This window comes from Perca flavescens, chromosome 3 (genome assembly GCF_004354835.1).
Source record: "Perca flavescens isolate YP-PL-M2 chromosome 3, PFLA_1.0, whole genome shotgun sequence".
Classification (NCBI taxonomy): domain Eukaryota; kingdom Metazoa; phylum Chordata; class Actinopteri; order Perciformes; family Percidae; genus Perca; species Perca flavescens.
This window is the reverse complement of record NC_041333.1, coordinates 16,613,711-16,633,434: the sequence shown is the minus strand read 5'-3', so window position 1 is coordinate 16,633,434 and position 19,724 is coordinate 16,613,711. Positions and strand designations below refer to the sequence as shown.

Sequence of the window (19,724 nt, the reverse complement as noted above, 5' to 3'; positions counted from 1 at the left end):
TTCTGGTAGGGTTTCTTTGAGGAGGAGGAGAGCAAAGAGTTCATCTACAAAGAGCCAAAGCTGACAGGGCTGTCGGAAATCTCCCAGAGATTACTCAAACTCTACTCAGACAAGTTTGGAGCCGATAATGTCAAGATGATCCAGGACTCCAATAAGGTAGGTGACAGAATTTGGCCTGTTAAAGTTACTTTTAAGACATTAAAGTGCTTATATATGGTTTTTGGCTTTTTCCCTTTCCTTTATCGTGTTATATATTGTATCTTTTTTGTGCATGTAATAGGTTTACAAAGTAAAAAAGCCCAAAGTCTACGCCAAAGGGACTTACCATCTTCCAGAGAAAACACTGTTCACAAACTGCTCCAAACAGCTCTATTGTAGTCCAGCCTTTACTTTTGTGAAGAACGTGCGTCACTTTTTAACACACGTTATAATGCTCACCTAGCTGTTAGCATGGCACGCCGTCATACTCTGCAACTGACTAGCTAGCAGTGCTTACCTACCTACAGCATATGTGCGAATCCCAACAAAGATGGAACAGAAGTCAGATGTCTCACTCTGTAGATAAAACGGAGAGCTCAACACACAGGGTGAAAAGAGGAGCTGCAGCAATGTGCAGTACAAGAAATATATGGTGTTTTTTGAAAATTAAACCATGTAAACCTATTCTGATATAACCTCCTAAATACCTGAAAATTATGAGCAATTTAAAACTTAATGATTTTCCTAGCTGTTATTATTGCAAGTTATTGGTGAATATAACTTCATAGAACATTTTTTAAATACAGGTAAATCCCAAAGACCTGGACCCCAAGTTTGCCTACATTCAGGTGACGTACGTGGTGCCCTACTTTGACGAGAAAGAACAACAGGAAAAAAGGACAGATTTTGAGAGACATCACAACATCAAGTGCTTTGTGTTTGAGACTCCGTTCACTCTGTCAGGGAAGAAACATGGAGACGTGGAGGAGCAGTGCAAGAGACGCACCATATTGACCAGTAAGTATTTGTTTACAGCTTTATCTGACAGGAAACCATAATGTAGAGTTGGTCTTACCAAAAGGTTTTGATTTCTCTCTCTTCAGCGAGTTCCAGCTTCCCCTACCTAAAGAAGCGTATCCAGGTGGTGGAGCAGCAGAGCACAGAGATGAACCCGATTGAGGTAGCAATCGATGAGATGTCACGTAAAGTCTCTGAGCTCAACCAGCTCTGCAACATGGAGGAGGTGGACATGATCCGGCTGCAGCTGAAACTGCAGGGCAGCGTCAGTGTCAAGGTGTGGATTCTTTCAAAATACAGGTTTTTGGTAGCCTGACAAGCCAGAACTCACCATTGGCAGGGCTCAGTCCGAGGGGCGGGATAAACGGTTGTCTTTCAAATTCCCTCTGCACGCAATAGGATAGCGCTACAACCAACCAGAGCAACGAAGAAGGTAGAGGAGCTAGTTGATAGGTTAAACTTTTGCCGTATCCGGTCGGCAAAACTCCGAACACATCTTCCTGTTGTAAGAATGACTTCAGTGCCGCTCTTTGTTATTTTCTCAAAGAAAAGCTGAACTCTAAGTCTTCCAGAGTCTCGGCCAAAGCCGATTCAAAAGAGCGCTGTTCGCCAGCAGCAGCAGCCATCTTCTTTGTTTTCAAGTAGCAGGGAATTCATGCGGAACCGTTGTAACTCTGCCATCATTATGTTAAGCCCGCCCACTGACTCTATACACGATGTGATTGGCCCGGCTAGAGTTTGGATTTTCCAGCTCACAAGCCAACGGAGAGTTGCTAGACTGACCCTGGCTGCAAATTGCATTTTCTGCCGATAGGGCGTCTAGATTTCTAGGCTAGGTTTTTGGGGGAATATGGGTGCTTTGTTTTGTCTCACCTGATCATCCCCTTTTCCAGGTGAATGCCGGGCCCATGGCCTATGCCAGGGCGTTTTTAGAGGAGAAGAATGCCAAGAAATACCCAGACAACCAGGTCAAACTGCTCAAGGAGATCTTCAGGTAGGATTAAATGCAAAATTCTGTGCAAAGTGAAAATTTAAACAAAACAAAATTTGATTAAGAATAAAAGAAATTTAAAAAAGTAAATAGTGCTCAAATATCAGAAAGACTGTCCTGCATCTTGTTCATGAGTGCAATGATCCCCCTTAAAGTGTAAACCCTGGGGGTGTAAAAAGCAACATTATGCCAGTTTTTATTAATTCACACCCATCATGCTTAATTCAACATGTTTATATAGTTTTGAATGCTTGTTTTAGCACTATCAATTTTATAAGTGAATGAACATGAATCAACACCAAATAATTGTTACAGCTTAATACATTTTGACAGTGTTTGACGGTGTTTTTGTAAGATAAAGATCGTTACCCAGATGATTAAAGGTTAAGGTGAAGTGTATAATGCGCAGTGCTAATAATAATGACAATCTAACAGTAAAGCAAACATTGTCAAATACATGTGAATTAAAGGGAAGGAAAACCTCCATAAAGTGCAGTTCCTATTTGATTTCTGGTCCTATATTACACCTCAGGATTAATGCAACAGTCTCTTTCAAAGTGTAAACTCTTAAAGTGTAAAAAGCATCCTGCAAACCTGTTTATGGGGAGCCCTAGTAGCTCACCTGGTTGAGCGTGTGCCCCATGTCCTTACTGCAGCGGCCACGGGTTCAATTCCAACCCATGTCATTCCCCCTCTCTCTCCCCTTTCCTGTCTTCAGTTGTCCTGTTAATTAAAGGCCTAACATTCCCAGAAAGAAACTGTTTATGTTTATTTATTGACAAGAATTTGTAAGATCCTAATAGTTTTTGACAGTGTTACTTCTTGGAAAAATAAATGAAAAAATAATCCTGACATAGATCCTTTAAGGTCAGGTTCAATGACATGATAAATAATCAGTCAAATTTGGTTCGCGCCCTGCAGGCAGTTTGCAGAAGCCTGCGGTCAGGCTTTGGACGTGAATGAGCGTCTGATCAAGGAGGACCAGCTGGAGTACCAGGAGGAGATGAGAGCCCACTACCGGGACATGTTGACTGAGCTTTCTGGCATCATGAATGAACAGGTCTCACTCAATGACCAATGAATGTCCAGACTTATGTCATTACCACATTGTTTGTTTTCTTGCTCATTTGCATGGCATTATGAGCATCATCTCTTCCTATGCATTATTTTATGGAGGCATTTTCACGTGGATCAGCTTCTGTTTTTACATCGTGGTTTCCTCTACTTCTTTTCCAACTTTTCCTGTCATTACAGCTACAAACAAGTGTTCTTGCTGCCAGCACCTCCTCTCTCTCTAACAGCTCTCTGTCCACTCTTTCTAAGACTGGTATGTCATGTCATCAAATTCCTTCATAAAAGACATCTTGTCACCTTGCTACTTGCTTACCCCATTTTATCTTTCCCCCATATCTCACAGCCAGTCTATCCAAGAGCCAAACTGATATTCTTGTTACTTAACCTCCTTCTGAATTTTCCTGTTCCAATGCAAGCTTCTTTATTCTTGCTTTTGTGCAGATTCCTCACACAAGACAACCAGGAACGGAACGGCACAGCGCCTACTAAATGGCCAATAGACTCTCAAGAAATCCTTTGTGCCAGGGAGGACATTTTGTTACCCCCCCCCAAACCCCCCCACTCCCCCATAAATGGCTTCGAACGGCCAGTTTGAGCCTCAAAAGAGGCTCATTTGCTTGTTTCTGACTGTAGTTGTTTCCTGCTGCAAGGAGCAGCAGGCTAGTGGAACTGTGACTGATGGCGAGTGTAGAGAAAATAAGGGAAGAAGTGTGTAGACTGTGGTCGTGATAAGTCTGTAGTCCTGTCGTTGAACGTTGACTATCTACAGTAGAGGCCAGGCTGCTGGACTGTTAGCTACTGTTTGTTTTGGTTTTAGAGACTTGATCCATGTGTCGTATGGATTCCCCTGCCCTGCCAACTGATTTCATCAGCTTATATACTGACAGACACACTCAAGACAAGACACAAGAAATACACACAGTTCATATGTTCACACACACAACCCCACAACATGCGCCTTCTCTCCACAACCCAGTCCCTTTAGAGAACAGTGACCTTACCGAGCTCGAGGTGCGATCAACCATATATGTAACGTATAGCTCTCTGGTGCTTTTTGATGACAGTTTTTACCTATTTTCTGTGGAATATCATTGTACTTCAAACTATCTCAAGAGATCTCGTAAGATGACTAATGTAAACAAAAAAAATTGGATTACAAGTTTTTTTTTAGCGAAGCATCTGAAGAGTTGAACGCATCTCCAGTTCCTGTTTGAATGTAGAGCAGCTCCACATTGCTACTTTGTATCCTTGGTAACGTTCTGGAAATATCAGCTTGCCGATTTCGAAATGGAAAAAAAAAATGTTTTGTAACATTTTTATGATTGAAATTGCATTGTTATTATTATTTCCTGTACTGTTTTGAATTGTAAATAAGAAATATTAATATTTAAAACGTTTGACATGTTTCTTTTTTTCTTTTTTATAAAATATACAATATATAAATATTTGTTTAGCTGAATTTAAAAAAAAAGGAACAAAAACTAAAGTTTTATGTATAACATTTAAATAAAATTTGGTTAATGTCCAAAATGTATGCTTATACTCCAGTCATTTTCCCCTTCATCCACTGTCCTGATGTCCTGTCAGTGATGCTACAATCACGTGTCTTCTATTGCACCTTAGCTTCAGATCACCCTTCCTCTCACTATAGCTCATGGTTCCCCCTATGTTGATCACATGAATCCAGGTTTGAATGGGATAAAATAGCTTTCTAAAATGAAATTGTGCCTTGACTGCAGCTGTGCACAGCAGCCTCTCATATCCTGTCTATTGACTGAGCCTGAGAGCAGAAAGCAGCTGATTATAGATAATTGTGAGGTCATTCACCTGCACAATAGATAGAAATGTGTGAAATAGAAATGTGGAATGGGCAAACTGAAATGAAGAAGAAAATCACTTTTTTGCCTTGGTCCACGGTGCACAAGATAATAGGCAGCGGCTGTATAAATCTTTAAATCCATCAGCTCCTAATACCAACTATATTGTTTCCAATTTGAACAGATACAGTAGTGTAGACCTTAATAATCAGACAACAGCTTAGTAGAGGTTGAACCACCATTTGTCATGCGTGAAACTACAGTACATCTTCAACTTTCATATCCTTATTCTTCAGTTGTACTCTGTATTGTCTGCTTTTACACGCAAAGGATGAAAAGGCTCTGCTGCATCAAAGCATCCAGATAAAAGAGGTTAGGGTTGTTTTTGACCACAAGAAATGCATTTAGTTTTAGGTCAACCTTTCATGTCATCTCGCTCTACCGTCACTGTCGCAGGGCATTTCTACACCTAGAAATGTGAGGCACATTGGCTTGTAGGATCAAATCAAATGTACTGTAGAAACAACTCGGAAAGGCAGGATTACTACAGTACTACAGTAATCCTGCTCTAAATAAATGGACAGACTCCAAAAGCAACACTCTTGTGTTTTGGATCATTGATTTCTTTTTCAAAGTCAGAGGGGGTTAGAACAAAGTCAGCCGCCAAAATGAATCCAAATCTGAGCAGTTTGTTTTGATCTGACGGAGCCGTGGAGGCTCTCATCATCGCTGCTATGTGTCTGTGTGTTGTTTTGGTCTATCTATTTCAGACTGTCTCCATTGTGTTTACCCTGGAGTTGTGTTTTCCTTTGTGCTTCACATGTTCATTGTCGACTCTGTATTTCACCATAACTGACATCCAAACCACACTATTTTACGAGTGTGTGGGCAGTTGGGACACCATCTGGAAATAGGAATAAGTAAAGAGAATGATTTAGTTTTAATTGATAGCAGGGAGAAAATATGTTTGAATTGTCTGTGCTTCTTTTCATTCACTTAACTAATTTGCTGAATGTTACTTTTCCTCTGGCAGACTTTGTTGTAAGTATGGTTTCATTTGAAATGTGAATATGCAATACTGTAGTTCAGATGTTGTTTTTATTTTGCTAACTAGCCATATATTTTTTTTTTTTTTTTTTTTTTTTACATTACTTGCATACAGTATTTTGTGTGTAACTACTAGCCTATACTATAATGACCCTTGGTGTAGTTTTGTGTTGGAGCTTTGTCTGCAGTATTACTGTTCATGGTCTGTTTGCCTTTCTGTAACTGCAAAGGGTCCAGGGTAAAGCAACTTGTTATTGGGACACACAGTATGAGGTTTCATTGAAAGTGAAATGACTGACATTGAGCAGTTTTCCATGGGATCTGGTGTCACTTTTTTCCAATAGTTGAGTATAATTACTGACCATAGAGAGAGAGAGCATCAGAGTGGTTGTTTATTTATTGATGCTAAGCCTGCTAAGGTTAAGCCAGCTAAGGTTGGGGCACTGTGCATAAAAAGCGGTTAAGTGGCCCTGAACATACAGCTGGTGGTAAAAGACAGCATGCGGTCCTCCATCTCTCTCACTTGTCTGTTTTTATCTCTGCCTGACAAGACGGCTGACACATTCATACGTCTGTCTCTTCACTCTCCCTCTGTGGTCGCACACCTGAGGTGCAGCAGATTGAGTTTCACCGACCTCCTGCCTCCTCTTCACAAACTCCTTTCCTTCGAGCCGATCAGTATTTCTCCGCTCCTCTGTCTCATCTCTCTCACCTCCCTCCCTCTCTGCAGCCTATTTTGTGAACCAGAAAGAGGGGCTGATTGGGTTTCTCTTCTCTACAGACCGGCCTGTCTCCCTCCCAGTGGCCTAGACTCTGGCGGGGTCAGGTTGCTCTGAGCCAGCAACATTCAGTCTAGGTCACAGACGACAAAATGTTTCATACCTGGTAGCCAAAACTTTTATTTATATTATTTTAAAGTATGTGGGCAGTGTATACCTCTTTTCAGGTTGGAGTCAGGTGCGCTCAGAGACTGTCTGGTCTATTTATAACGGGTTACAACCTGTGGCCACATGAGCTCCCCTGCAGCACCTGCCCATACAGTCCCGGCTGTGGAGGCCCCAATGAGTGTAATTATCTGTAATTTTTTCCTTCGTGTGCGGCCTGCCTGTGTTTGATGTCTGTTGCAGTGATTCCTCCTCTTATTATTTATCAAATGTCTGTTTTGTTTTCATGTGTTTCTTTCCAAGTTGGTTGATCCCATGACCTCTGCCTTTATCAAACATCATGCATATTCATGAGACAGAGGACCACATATTTAGTGGGCTTAAATTAGAGGCCAACCCTCTCACATGTCTCCATCCCTGTCTTCTGAGTGAAATGAAAGAAACATATTTGTGCATCGGCTCCCAATTGTAGGCTACATGTGTGCATTTAAAAGACATAAATCCGATCTGTACTTGTATAATTGATCAATTTGATCTTTCTTTTCTTACATAAATGATCTTCTGCATCACTATCAGAACAGAAGAAAATACTGATACTTTCTCAGTTTCCTTCCTAGATTTATCTTTGTTGACAGATGTCATTAATATTTTAGAGGGAGGATCTTGTAATCCCAGCAGAGACATGGGCATTACAAGAGGAAGAGTGAGGTGCCAAAAAGCAAACAAATCTGATCCTACCTATCTTCTCTTGGTCTAAAACATGAAGTTGCCACACATGATGTAGGACCAAGAAGTTGTCATAAACTTGAGCTATTTCAGAGATTCTGTATGTTTAGTATAGGTCTCACGCCATTCAAGCTCTAGTGCAGTGCACATTTCATTTCCGACCCCTGCTTAGCTTTCCTGTAACTGGACGCCGGGGCTGATTAATAAAACATCCGTGGTGTGCTGCTGGCTGATCACCGGAGCCCTGTCAGCTGTATAAGTGGTGAAAGGCGACATAATCTCCCCAGAACAAGATCTGGACTGAGATTGAGGCACACAAAACAGAGAAAGGCACACAGCGGGAGGACCACAAAACCTTTTGGGAGCAGCATGTTAAAACCCCAGCAGCACGGTGAGCTCCTGCACGACCCGCCGGTTTTTGGGAAGCCGTGGTACTGGCAGCGCAGCAGCAGCGCCATGGCGAGCAGCCGCAGCCTGGCGCACGTCATCCTGGAGATGCGCGATGAAATCAAGAAGCTGGAGGCGGAGAACCGAGAGCTGCGGGGAGACTACGGTCAGCGGTCACTTAGGGCCATGCCAGGAGAAGCCAGCCCGGTGTTTTCAGCAGCAGAGCAGCGGGCGGGAATGGAGGAAAACCCGTATGTAACCCTGAGGCGAAATGCGTCTTTGCCAGTCCTGGAGGGACCATATAAAGGTAAGAGAAGGGTTACTGCACAGTGGTTCCTTTTAAACTATAAAATATTATCAGAACAGCACCATAGATATACAAAGTTATACTCCACATTCCAATAGCACTAAATGCTTGAATTGTAAAGTAAAATAATTGTTATAAAAAGAAGAAAAAAAGTGATATAATAATTATTTTTTAAATTTACCACAGCACTGTTAAAACCAATGAATAACGATTCAGCATCACACTTTTATTAAGTTGGAGGTCTCACAGCAGATTAAAAGAAGGAATCCCATGATGCAACTCAATTGCCTCTTATGGAAACATTTTAACATAAATGCACTTTCTATTTACAGCAACAACATGTGAGGAAAGTACAAGAAAAACTGTGTTTATTGTAAGACATGGAAATGTATTACATTTTTAAATTGGTGGAGAAAGATGACATGAAGTTTAAATATCAGAAAATGTCCCTAGTGTTTTTTTTCCATAGCTATCTCTGCACTGTGGAAATGAATCCATTCCAATGCACCGTGTTCATGTTATTTCACAGAGAATGGTGTCATGACTGTACGAAGGTACTCCATAAGCTCCAGCTTGTCTGGTGTGACCATGACCGAGGGAAGGACTGACAGGGCACAGCCGAGTGACTCTGGATGGGGAAGATTACAGGAAGAGATCCAGCAGGAGAATAGCATCTTTGGTAACTCAGCCAGAGGAGAAGTAGGACAAGTTACCAACAGGCACTCCCTGCAGGAATATGTACACAAAAACAGGTACAGACAGACTTGTCATGTGCTTTTCATTCCAGAAATGCAACTTTAAAGCAAAATTCTTGTATAAAATGTGGTATACATTGGAGGTTTGTGAAGGTTCTCCCTGTTACTGGTCAGTTTTAATAATATTTAAAGCTATGTTGTCTCTCTACATACACCTTTTCCTACGATGCAGCTTGGTAGCCACAAAACTCTTGTGATTTCTTTGACCTTTCAGGGCCAAAGTAAAAACTGTCACATTCCTTCTACCTGTGGATGATATTTACACCAACCGGCCAGCTCTCACCAAACACCAGGAGGAGCCTAAAATCACTGAGCTGGCTTCCATCACTGAGACAGATTCCTGAGAGAAGCAGCACTTTTAAAGACTTAGGATGTGGCCATGATGAGACAAAAATGCACACATGAACCGAGCCTCAAAACAGGTTAGCCTTTTCATTTAGGTCCGTGTTGATTGGGCTCTTAATGAGTGAGCCAGCGGACCGATTTTATCACACCTGACCACACAAACAGAAGACTCTGGTTACAGGTGTTGTTTTCATCCGGCCATCGCCATCCAGGCCCGGTTAACAGTGATAAGACACGGGGCCCTCTGCAGCGAGGATCAGATATCTGGACTCCTCTCCCAACCTGGGGTGTCGTTTCAGAGTAAGACACACACCTGCAGGTGACGGCCCTTTTACGGACAGTTGTGGTCACTGACTCAGGCCTCGTGAGCAATATCAGACTCAATAGTTAATCATCTTTGTTTCTTTTCACGATGTAAACTGAAATGGGTAGTCAAGGGGCCACATGTGTGTTTCAATGTGTCCTGTTTCTCATGTTCCTAAAGAGTGTGTATATAGTACACATTACACACTGTAGTGTCAGCTTTCGTGTATGGAAGGCTCCCTCTAAATATACCAGTGTTTGGCATATTAATATGAAAATGTAATCAAGGTCCCTTAACAGTCATTATAAGCTATTACATGTGATAATATGCAGTGTTATGAATTGTTTGGCAAAATTTAAGAAGCTCATTTATTGTAACCATTAAATCTCAAAATAAATATATCTGAGTATTTCTGAGACTGGCTATACACCTGCATTGTGTGTTGTACGAACACATTATACTTCAAAAATGTATTGAGAGTCAATCACTGACAGAGAAAATGCATTTATTATTTAGTATGCCAGACAGATACATGGGCTACAAGCAAAGCATATAATGTCAACTTTAATGTAATATTTGATCTGTTACATCCAACGTATCACACATTTTCTCAAGGGAAAAAATGATCAATGCAGAGAATCTATCTAGCTGATGTAATGGCTTCATAGTGAGAATGATACCATTTACACCGAAGCTCTTTTGTCTGTGGCTGGTGTTCAAAAGCATTTTGGTTGATGAATCATATATAGTCATGTAGCCATTCCACAAGGAATTAACAGTTCACATGACCACACAGAACCTGGTTCAGGTGTGTTTGCTTTGATTGTTGGTTTCCAGGGCACTGGTAATCAGCTGTTGTTCCTCTGTGTCCATATGGCTGTCGCTCTGTAAGCCATCCGTATTTTTATTTACTTCTGTTTGGCCAAATTCATCTCTATCTTTTAACCGGTCTTGAGCTCCATCCTCTGATTGATCATTAGTGTGCAGGCTTCTGTAGCTCTCTGAGTCCTGGATCTTGATGACTGGGCAGCTCTGGGGTTCAAACATATGGGATGACTTGGGGGTTCACTCAGGCTGTCTCCATATTTCATAGAGATCAAGCAAAGGCCATCCTTACGCTGCCTCTGAAAAGCTACGACAGAGGAATAAAGTGAGTGAGAGAGGGAAAGAGATTGATGTATAGCTGATGAAGACAGCAGCAGGGCATTAAAAAGGCAATTTAAAGTCCTTATTCCCCAATGTTAAGGACACAGAGTAAATCACTAGATGTAGAATTAGAAGAAATTTGTCAGACATCAAACAGACCTGTTCTGTGGAGACTTGGCTGGTAGCTCATTTGGCTGTCCTGCTGTCCAGCCCCAGTATCCAGGTCTGAGAGACCCATTATCTGCTGCTCGCTGACTCCCATGTTCCTTTCAAGAAAGTAAGTGGTCATTCTGCCCTTCCCCTTCACCTCGATCTTCCCTTGCATCTGGATAACAAAGCTTTTATCCTTCAAAGTCCTAGGAAATGTGGACAGAGTATGTGGAAATCAGAAAAAAGGAAATCACAGGGTTCGTGGTACACAACGTCAAAGTGCGTATGAACGTTTTCATGCATGAATATGTGCGTACTCACTGGTAGACAGTCGGGCTCAGGTGTATCCTGTTGGGAAGGCCGTGACTCTCCAATGCGAGATGCAGTGTTGACTGTGTCTCCAAACAGACACTAACGAGGCATCTTCTCCCCAACTACACCTGCCAGTACAGGACCAGTGTGGTGACCCACACGGATCTCCAGAAATACAACAAGCCAAAGAACAGATGCTGCATTAAGACAGAAGAGAGCAAACACACATTTCATGCATACAATTTTGGTTTAAGATGCATTTGCAGCAGTGGAAGAATAATTCAAATAATTTACTTAAATAAAAGTATCACCACACTATAAAAATACTTAATTCCAAGTAGAAGTCATTTAAGGTTTTGCTCAAGGAAAGCACATAAGTAAAGTATTACTAACAACATGTTGTAAATTATCAAAAGTAAACACTCATTATGCAGATCCCTATCCGTTTTGTAGGGATTTAAATCTTTTCACTACATTTCTTCCCTCCATTGCTGAGATAAAAACAAACATACAAACGGTTATCCCTTTAAATATCCGTGTCAAAAGGTTAAATCTGGGCGCCCAGATAGCTCAGTTGGTAGAGCGGGCGGCCATGTGTAGAGGTTTACACCTCGACGCAGCGGACCCCCCCTTCCAATTCCCCCCCTTTCACTTCTTCAGCTGTCCTATAATTAAAGGCCTAAAATGCCCAAAAAAAATAATCTTTAAAAAAAAAAAAAAAGGTTAAATCTGTCATGTATACCTTGTAAACATCGTGCACAGTTGTGAGTCGGGTCAAATCGAAGGTACATGGAGTTAAGCATAGGGTCAATTTGGATTGGTTCACACAGGGAGCAGATGTTAGTGAAGGTTACCACTATCACTGAAGAGTATGGTGTACTCTTCAAATTCTCCTATAGGATACACAAACGAATACTGTACATAAAGACACACAGCAGTCATATTAGACACATCAAACACAAAACAACGCTCTGATTATTCAATATGTATAGCATTTGCATTCCATTAACCTGCTTCTATGGTCTTGCCCTCCTTCAGCCAATTAGCCACATGCTTGGGCATCATGGCGTACAGCAAGTTCTCCGTCTTCCTCCTCTCCTCCTCCAGGTGCTGAGACAGGAGGCAGAGCTCCTCTTTTTTCCTCTCCAGCTGATTGGACAGCTCGATTTCAGCCAGTCGCTGCTGATTGAGCAGGATGAGGTTGCGGATGCCGTCATGAGGTGCGATGTCAGAAATGTGCATGTCCCTCTCTTCCAGCTCCTAAAGGCTTCTCAGCAGAGGAGAAGCTTGATTGAGCATACAGTCCAGAGAGGGCATCCAGATCATCTGACCTACGTGGAGCAAACTATAATACTTCTTCTATCTGCTTAGGGTAGACAAAGTATAGTTTGGGATATTATTTTTTGTCCTCTACCTCTGAGCTGCAGCATGGTCCTGTCCTTCCACACTTCAAGCATCATGTCCCTGCGTGTCTGCAGGACAAAGTGGCTGTTGATGAACTTCTTCATGCTGGAGATGGTGAAGGTGAATTCAGGGTGCACAATGCTGAAGGAAAGGTCCAGATGGATGCTCATAGTCTGGAGCCCAGGGCTGCTACTGTATGGAGACAGCTGTGTCCCTCAGATAGACACAGGCTCATCCAGAAGGAGCTGTCCAGTCCAGCCTGGTGCTGAAACCAACGATTAGCTCTGCAGTCCTGGACGGGAAACGCAAATATTTCACATCCCAATGATGTATTTTTAAGCTAAGAATAAATATACACAAGAAATACCCTGCTACTTAAAAATAATATAATTAGTTTGACAAAACAATTTATACATACTCGCTACAAGCTAGTTGTGACAATTATTAAGCATCTTTCCAATATCTATTATAGGCTATAGGGTAGTAGTTCTTTAAAATCTAAACTAAAAACTAAAATAAGTATTTAAAACTAGATTTATGGTAGCCCATAGGGACAGTATCAAGTTTTGGCCAACAAAATACAGGGCTCATACATTTATAAATTAAAAACATGTATTCTGATGTGGTTTGCATCTAGATTCATATTTATTTTATTCTTTTTTTCTCAAACAAGACCAGTAGTAAGAATGTAGTAATTTGTCACAAAATAGTTTAAAAAAAGAAGCTGTGCGTTACATTTATAATTCATAAAAAAAGTAACACATGAGGGATCGAGGAAAAATCTGAATGAAGTCTATTATTTTAGTGTTTGTTAATTACTATTATATATATATTATATATATATATATATATATATATATATATTAAAATAAAATAAGAAACTAACTAGTACTGTACTGTACAAGAAATAAAAAGCTACGTACATGCAGATTAAACCAAACACAGTGAAGTCAGAGTCTCTGCAGGAGGGAATGCAGTGGTTTCCAAAGTCTCCAGAATCTGTCGGAATTATGATTGAGCTCATAAGTCCGTTTCTCTAAAGGGAGAAGAGACAATATCTGTGACAACCACATAGTTTGTTAATTTTAATTAAATTTAATAAATTACTTTGCTTGAATGTATAAAGCTAAATTTTGTCTAAAATGCTGATAATTTGTTTTAAAGGTCTCTATGATCTTATTCTGGTATGTCTTCTGACGTCATGACAGCGGTCCGTAACACACACACACACACACACACACACACACACACACACACACACACACACACACACACACACACACACACACACACACACACACACACACACACACACACACACACACACACACACAGGATATAACCAAGTACTGTGGCAAGGCTGGTTGCCAATACATACGCCCATGTATTTGTCACCTAAACAAAGCCAAAATAAACAAAACAGTATTGTAGTCATGTGCAAACATACAGTAAATACTTTATTTCTTAGAGAAATGTTATCACTCAAAAATAGGTTTTGCATGATTGTCAAAAAATAACAAAATCCTCCTACATATATTTTTAGAAATAATTACTAAATATTCTCATCATAACACACAACACGTGTGCAAATAAACACATTTAGAGTCTACAATATGACAAATCAATTGAGTTCCGATTTTTTCACTAAATTGAGTAAAGTGTATTTTTAGGTCCTTCATCACAACATTCAATTGCAGAAACATTTATCAAACTATTTCATCACTACAGTTTCTTTACGCTACCAACTGCTGCTGCTTCCAATTTATCAATATTTATGAAATGTGACAATCTGGAATCAAGCAACCCAGGAATGTTTTAGCACCCGATTTTGGCTTACTTATTCTGGGATTTGTTTATGACCAGGTTGTCCATTACTGTAAAATATGTTTCCATGCCCAAAAAACTACATGAAAAAAACACAAATTAAAAATATGTTTTCCAGCATTCAATGGATCTTCAATTATATAATAGTTAAGACAGGATTATGAATGCCATGCCCTATGCTGGTAAAGGACTTAAAAATCAAGTAAAACAAACAAACTGATCTAGGGAGATGTCTGAGCCAACATGCTCCAACAGGTTTAGGTCTGGTTTAAAACACAGTCGTTTTAGATGTAATACAATGTTTCAATTGCAGCAAGAACGACAACAAAAATCAGTCAGTGGTGAAATAACGGTAGGTTGAGAGCACCAAAACGATTAACATAATGTGCTGTGTTCGTATCCTGGTGAGTTTCAGGTCCGTAATGAGGTCTGCAGAGCCCTCATGTCCCTCAGCAGCCTCAGGTTCCTCTTGCTCCTCTCTCCTGGTCTAACTTTAGAGCGACCTCTAGTGGACACTGTGGTAATGACTCTCACCTCATTCCCACTGTTGCGCCTGGAATTAGCTTCCTTTCTTAACTTCTTTATCTAGTGGGGAGACAAGTAAAGTAAAAACACTTTTGAAATTTGAGTTTTGTGTGAACTGAATTATTTCTGTGTGAAAACCTACCTGTGTTTTGTGTTTGTAGAGCTTACTGATCTGCTCTCCTTTCCTTTCCATTTTCAGGAGCAGCCTCTCCTGCTCCCTCTGAAGTTCTTTTCTCTCCTGGTCAGAAACACTGGCCTCCTCCTGCCTCATCAACTCGTCCTGCTCCCTGCAACACAAACAGAGACACATTCAACACTATTCTAAGCTATTTACTCCTTATAGAGCTCATAGTAACACTACGCTCACAAGCTCATGAGTCGCAGCTCCTCCTGTAGTGCTTGCAGCAGCTCCGATAGCTCCTCCCCGCTAGTGGACAAGGAAGAAGAGGAGCTGTCTGAATGCCTGAGACCACCCGTCTCATAGCTGTTTGCGTTGTTAGAGAGGACACGGCTGTTGCAGAGGTGTGGCTGGTGTCTCTTCAGGAGAGACAAAACTGACTGGACGTTTGCTCTGACGGAGTGGCTGCAGCCTACTGACTGAAAGTCACGTAGGAGATGAGAAAAAGAGATAGTGTAAGGGAAGTGCAGCATTAAAAACTAAATACCATTTTATTCCAATGCTAAAACCACAAACGCATATGTTCCCATACTACCGTTCCAGCAACAAAAGGTACATCTCTGAGGCTCAGTCTATAGTGTGGCTGTGTGTAGGACGACTGCTGTGGTGAAGATTTCTGGAAAGCGAAAATCCACATAAACAAAAGGAAGATCCACAGGAAAAATGCACTTTTGTGAGTATGACATAGGCCTGCAACTAAGGATTGTTTTTGATCATTTACTGTTACAAATATTTAACGGATTAGGTTTTCTAACCAACATTCAAAAATGTGACATTTTTTAATGACACCAAGATGAAACGTTGGGTGTTTTTTTGAGAGCAGACAAAATAGAAGGTGCATGGATTTTCTTTTTTTTTTTTAAGATTAGTTTTTGGGCTTTTCCTCCTTTATTTGAGAGGACAGCTAGGTGAGAAGGGGGGGGAGACATACAGGAAATTGTCACAGGTTGGATTTGAACCCTGGACCTCTGCATTGAGGAATAAACCTCCAAGTATATGTGCGCCTGCTCTACCCACTGAGCCAACCCAGGCCACAAGTGTGCATTGATTTTTTTTCACAATTGTTTCAAACATCTACTAATGTATAAAGAGGACATGAAACATTTTGAAAAAGAAGTGAAAACCTGTGAGGTTCTTTACCTTTGAATTGGACTTCTTCTCTTTGGACTGTCTGCTGGACAGGCAAGGGGACACTGACTGCAGCAATATTCTATTGGTTTCCAAACCTGTCTGTAGCTGAGGAACACACAAAAAATGATGTCCAATCACCCCCCCCAACTTGCTTTGTATAAAACAGTGTTTGGCGTATTTTCTGGACATAGTTATGCTGGAGCTCTCTACAGCAAGGATTAACAAAGCCAAGTCATCGACTATAGACCTATGGAAAGGTGAGGCAGCACAGGTATCAGTCCTGATGACCTCGGCATCACAAGAAGTAGAGGAGGGCGACTAGGCAAGGTGGGATTTCTGTTTTCATTTTTGTTTATTTATTTGTTTTTTCTTTCTTTTCCTCAAGACCGTGGAGGGTGGGAGAGGGGGGTTGTTCTTGTTCAAGTGTGTTTGTCTGTTCTGTTGTTGTTGTTGTTGTTAAAAATGAAAAAACAAATTAAAAATTGAGCTTAAAAAAAATCTAAAAAAAGATTTCCAAGTGAAATTTCTAAATTTACATTTAGCATAAAGCATACAGTACATAAAACAATAGACTAAGCTTCCTTTCAAAACATTACAAGCTGTTAATAGTGGTTATGGTAGCTAAAGAGTATAAATTAAATTAAAAACAAAGCCAAGTTACCTGATTGGCCTTATCCTGGACCAGCTTTCTCTGGTGCTCCTCCTCCTGTAGTTTCATCTCCAGCTCCCGAAGCTTCATCTGACATATTCAGACACGCACAATCATTATTGTGGTAATAATGCCAATAAGAGATAGATAGATTTATTTTCCCATCTTGTCCCTGCCCACTTGAAATTAAAACATAAATGATCTTTTCAGCAAAATTTGGGTTAGATGAGACCATATGTTTAAATGAGAGTCTAGGATTTGTGACTTCTGAACTGATCTGAGGAACCCGAGCTAGATCACTGGTTTTCAAACTTCAGGATTTGGTTTGTGACCCTTTTGAACTAATCAATGTCTACTCAATTTTTTAGCAGTTTAACCAAAGGGTGTCTTTTCAACCTCAAATTTGGGCCTGAAGAGGTAAAAGTGTTCAGCATTTTACAACAAAAAGCTAAAATATATATAAATTTATTTTTTTAAATAAAAAAATTCATTTTTGACTTCCTTAAGATGTATTTTGGGAACCACAGCCCTAGATTTCTGGATACCGTATGTCTTTCGGCCATGGGACCAAGCTTCACTAATCAATGTTTTGAGGAATTATTGTAATTTGGTCTGCATAGAAATGTACAATTTTGAGCCAAGGCCCCGACCAACCGTAACAACTCTAACTGACATGTCACTGTGTCCTTGTGTGTACCTCAGCGTTGTTTTGTGTGCGTGTCAGCCTAAGATACTCCTGCTCCAGTCGCTCCAGCTTCTCCAACTGGGCATGCTCAGACACCGTGTCAGATTGTTGATCAGCTGACTTGGCTGTCTCCATGGCAACCTGAAAGCGTAGAGAACAATTAATGCAGTTCTACAAATATACTTAACTCATACATGAGAGCTATTAACTCAAAAACATTGCATTTAGGCATGATTGTTTTTTCTTTACATTTTTCTAGCTTATTCATTTTTAAGAGAAGAGTCTTACAGTATATCACGGCCTATGACACTAAGGAACACTGGGCTAACCTGCTGTTTGAGCAGGCTGGTCCTGTCTGCCCTGGCACTGCGCAACATCCTCCTCATGTGATCCAGCTGTCGCTCCAGCTTCACACAGCGAGACTCTGCCGCAGCCAGGTGGGTGATCAACACTGTCGAGAAGAACAATGAGACACCATAAGATATAAGGAATAAGAGGAAACATATAAATGAGTTATAATATGTTATTCATACACCCACCTTGATTGCAGTTGGACTGGCCACTTATCTCTCTTTTTGTGTCTGTGTGATCCTTTAAGAGTCTCTGTGTGACTTTATCACTCTGCAGATGTGTGTGTGATGCATCTTCCCCCAGAGTCTGTAGACTGAGCTCTGCATGTCCTTTCTCCAACTCCAGCCTCTTGATCTTCTCCTGGAGGTTCCTCAAGGCAGATAAGATCTCTACACGTGCACAGAGACGTGGATTGTGTGTAAGAGAGATTTGATATAAGAACATATAATGAACATATTTAGGGCCTGATTATAGTCATGGTGTAATAAGATATCATCTTTAGGTTTGGATGGAAGAATAGGAGGGTATAGGAAGAGAGGGAGGATAATGTGAAAGAATGAATAGATGTCAGTGAAACTGAGACATTCAAGTAGTGTGGCATCATGTTGCACATGCTGTAACCATGGAGCTCTGAAACACCACAATACCTGAATGGAAACTTTGTAGAGGGAAAACAACACACACAGATGCACAAATTAAAGTTACCTGCACTGCTGGTCTCTGGGAATGCCTTACTGGGTGATGAAGGGCGACACAAGTGATGTGTGCGTGTTTGGGGTGTGTGCTGCAGAAGTGTGTTGATGAAGGGACGGTGAGCAGGATACTCTCTATAAGATGGGAGTGATAGGCTGTCAGATACTACTCCACTGGGGGCTGGTGGTGGACAGAGATCCTACAAAGAAAAGGGGCTAAATGTTGAACAGCATCCACAATATATGGCAAATATTGTATATCTGCATATTTTTAATATATGAGAAATGGGGATATTGCAGTGATAGTATAGCCAACTCATCATGAGCAATCAGCAAATGAAGTATAAAAAGTGAAGTAATGGACTAAAACCTTAAATTCCATGCTCTAACTGACCTTAAAGTTAAAACATGAGTTTTTTTGCCCTGCTCAAGTCAAATATAGCCTACACATTAAGGTGAAACTTAAGTAACGTTATACTTTCTAGGTCTGCAACATCAGCTGGACTGAGTTGTAGCAACTGCTGCTGGGTAGCTTTCCGTATAGTCTTTTGGTCACTATAAACGGTGGCGAATAGATTTAACTCTTCATTTTAAGTTAAAGTAGGCTAACGTTAAGTGTAGTAACGTTAAAGCTACCTTCTCCCGCGTAGCATCAGCACCGGGTGTTTTTGACAGCATCTCCATTAAAATGCAGCCAAGCAGCCTCGCTTGTGCCGAACCTGGGAGTAAAATATGCAAAATATGGTAATGTTAGTTTAAAGTAAAATTACAGCCAAACTTGTTTTTAATGACGACTGTCAGTAAGCTAGCTAAGCGCCGCTAAGGACTGCCAGAACTGTGAAAAGAAAACATCACTTGACAAACCACACAATCCAGGGTTTCTGAGGAGTTTGACTGATATTTATACCAGCCTGGCCCGTCAGACGCTATGCATATACACGTTAACGTTATGTTTGAGAGACAGGCAGACCGGTGCGACTTAAATAATAAAACAAACGTACACCATTTGTTTACCGGAAGTGTAGTTTTTCTTCCGCGGAGATT

General features: G+C 40.9%; 3 protein-coding genes and 1 pseudogene across 8 annotated transcripts in view; 2 read left to right on the top strand and 2 right to left on the bottom strand.

Moving 5' to 3' along the window:
* Positions 1–4,362, top strand: part of dock10 (dedicator of cytokinesis 10) — a 77,951-nt gene extending 73,589 nt beyond the window's left edge. For all 4 annotated transcript variants that reach the window (XM_028572141.1, XM_028572148.1, XM_028572133.1 and 1 more), the window contains 6 exons: positions 10–156; positions 786–996; positions 1,083–1,273; positions 1,890–1,990; positions 2,909–3,047; positions 3,503–4,362. In XM_028572141.1, the coding sequence (XP_028427942.1) occupies positions 10–156; positions 786–996; positions 1,083–1,273; positions 1,890–1,990; positions 2,909–3,047; positions 3,503–3,550 (837 nt within the window). In that variant the 3' untranslated portion in view covers positions 3,551–4,362. The remainder of the gene's footprint in view (positions 1–9; positions 157–785; positions 997–1,082; positions 1,274–1,889; positions 1,991–2,908; positions 3,048–3,502) is intronic.
* Positions 4,363–7,842: 3,480 nt separating this feature from the next.
* LOC114553334 (uncharacterized) lies at positions 7,843–10,049 on the top strand. Its single transcript, XM_028574575.1, has 3 exons — positions 7,843–8,229; positions 8,759–8,981; positions 9,199–10,049. The coding sequence occupies exons 1-3, from the start codon at positions 7,905–7,907 to the stop codon at positions 9,326–9,328; spliced, it is 678 nt and encodes a 225-aa protein (XP_028430376.1). The 5' UTR covers positions 7,843–7,904; the 3' UTR covers positions 9,329–10,049.
* Positions 10,050–10,335: 286 nt separating this feature from the next.
* On the bottom strand, positions 10,336–12,882 carry LOC114553332 (guanylate cyclase soluble subunit beta-2-like; annotated as a pseudogene).
* A 1,250-nt stretch (positions 12,883–14,132) lies between these two features.
* Positions 14,133–19,717, bottom strand: cep57 (centrosomal protein 57). Of its 3 annotated transcripts, none has more exons than XM_028572751.1 (12): positions 19,695–19,717; positions 19,317–19,399; positions 18,694–18,880; positions 18,177–18,377; positions 17,967–18,088; positions 17,650–17,778; positions 16,965–17,042; positions 16,313–16,408; positions 15,705–15,788; positions 15,362–15,591; positions 15,137–15,281; positions 14,133–15,054 (listed from the first exon to the last, which is right to left on the bottom strand). In XM_028572751.1, the coding sequence occupies exons 2-12, from the start codon at positions 19,362–19,364 to the stop codon at positions 14,881–14,883; spliced, it is 1,494 nt and encodes a 497-aa protein (XP_028428552.1). In that variant the 5' UTR covers positions 19,365–19,399; positions 19,695–19,717; the 3' UTR covers positions 14,133–14,880. The 3 variants fall into 3 exon arrangements, with proteins under 3 accessions (XP_028428552.1, XP_028428550.1, XP_028428554.1); XM_028572749.1 differs by lacking the exon at positions 19,695–19,717 and adding an exon at positions 19,545–19,575; XM_028572753.1 differs by lacking the exon at positions 19,695–19,717 and having other exon boundaries at positions 15,708–15,788; positions 19,317–19,551.
* Between the last annotated feature and the right edge of the window lie 7 nt (positions 19,718–19,724).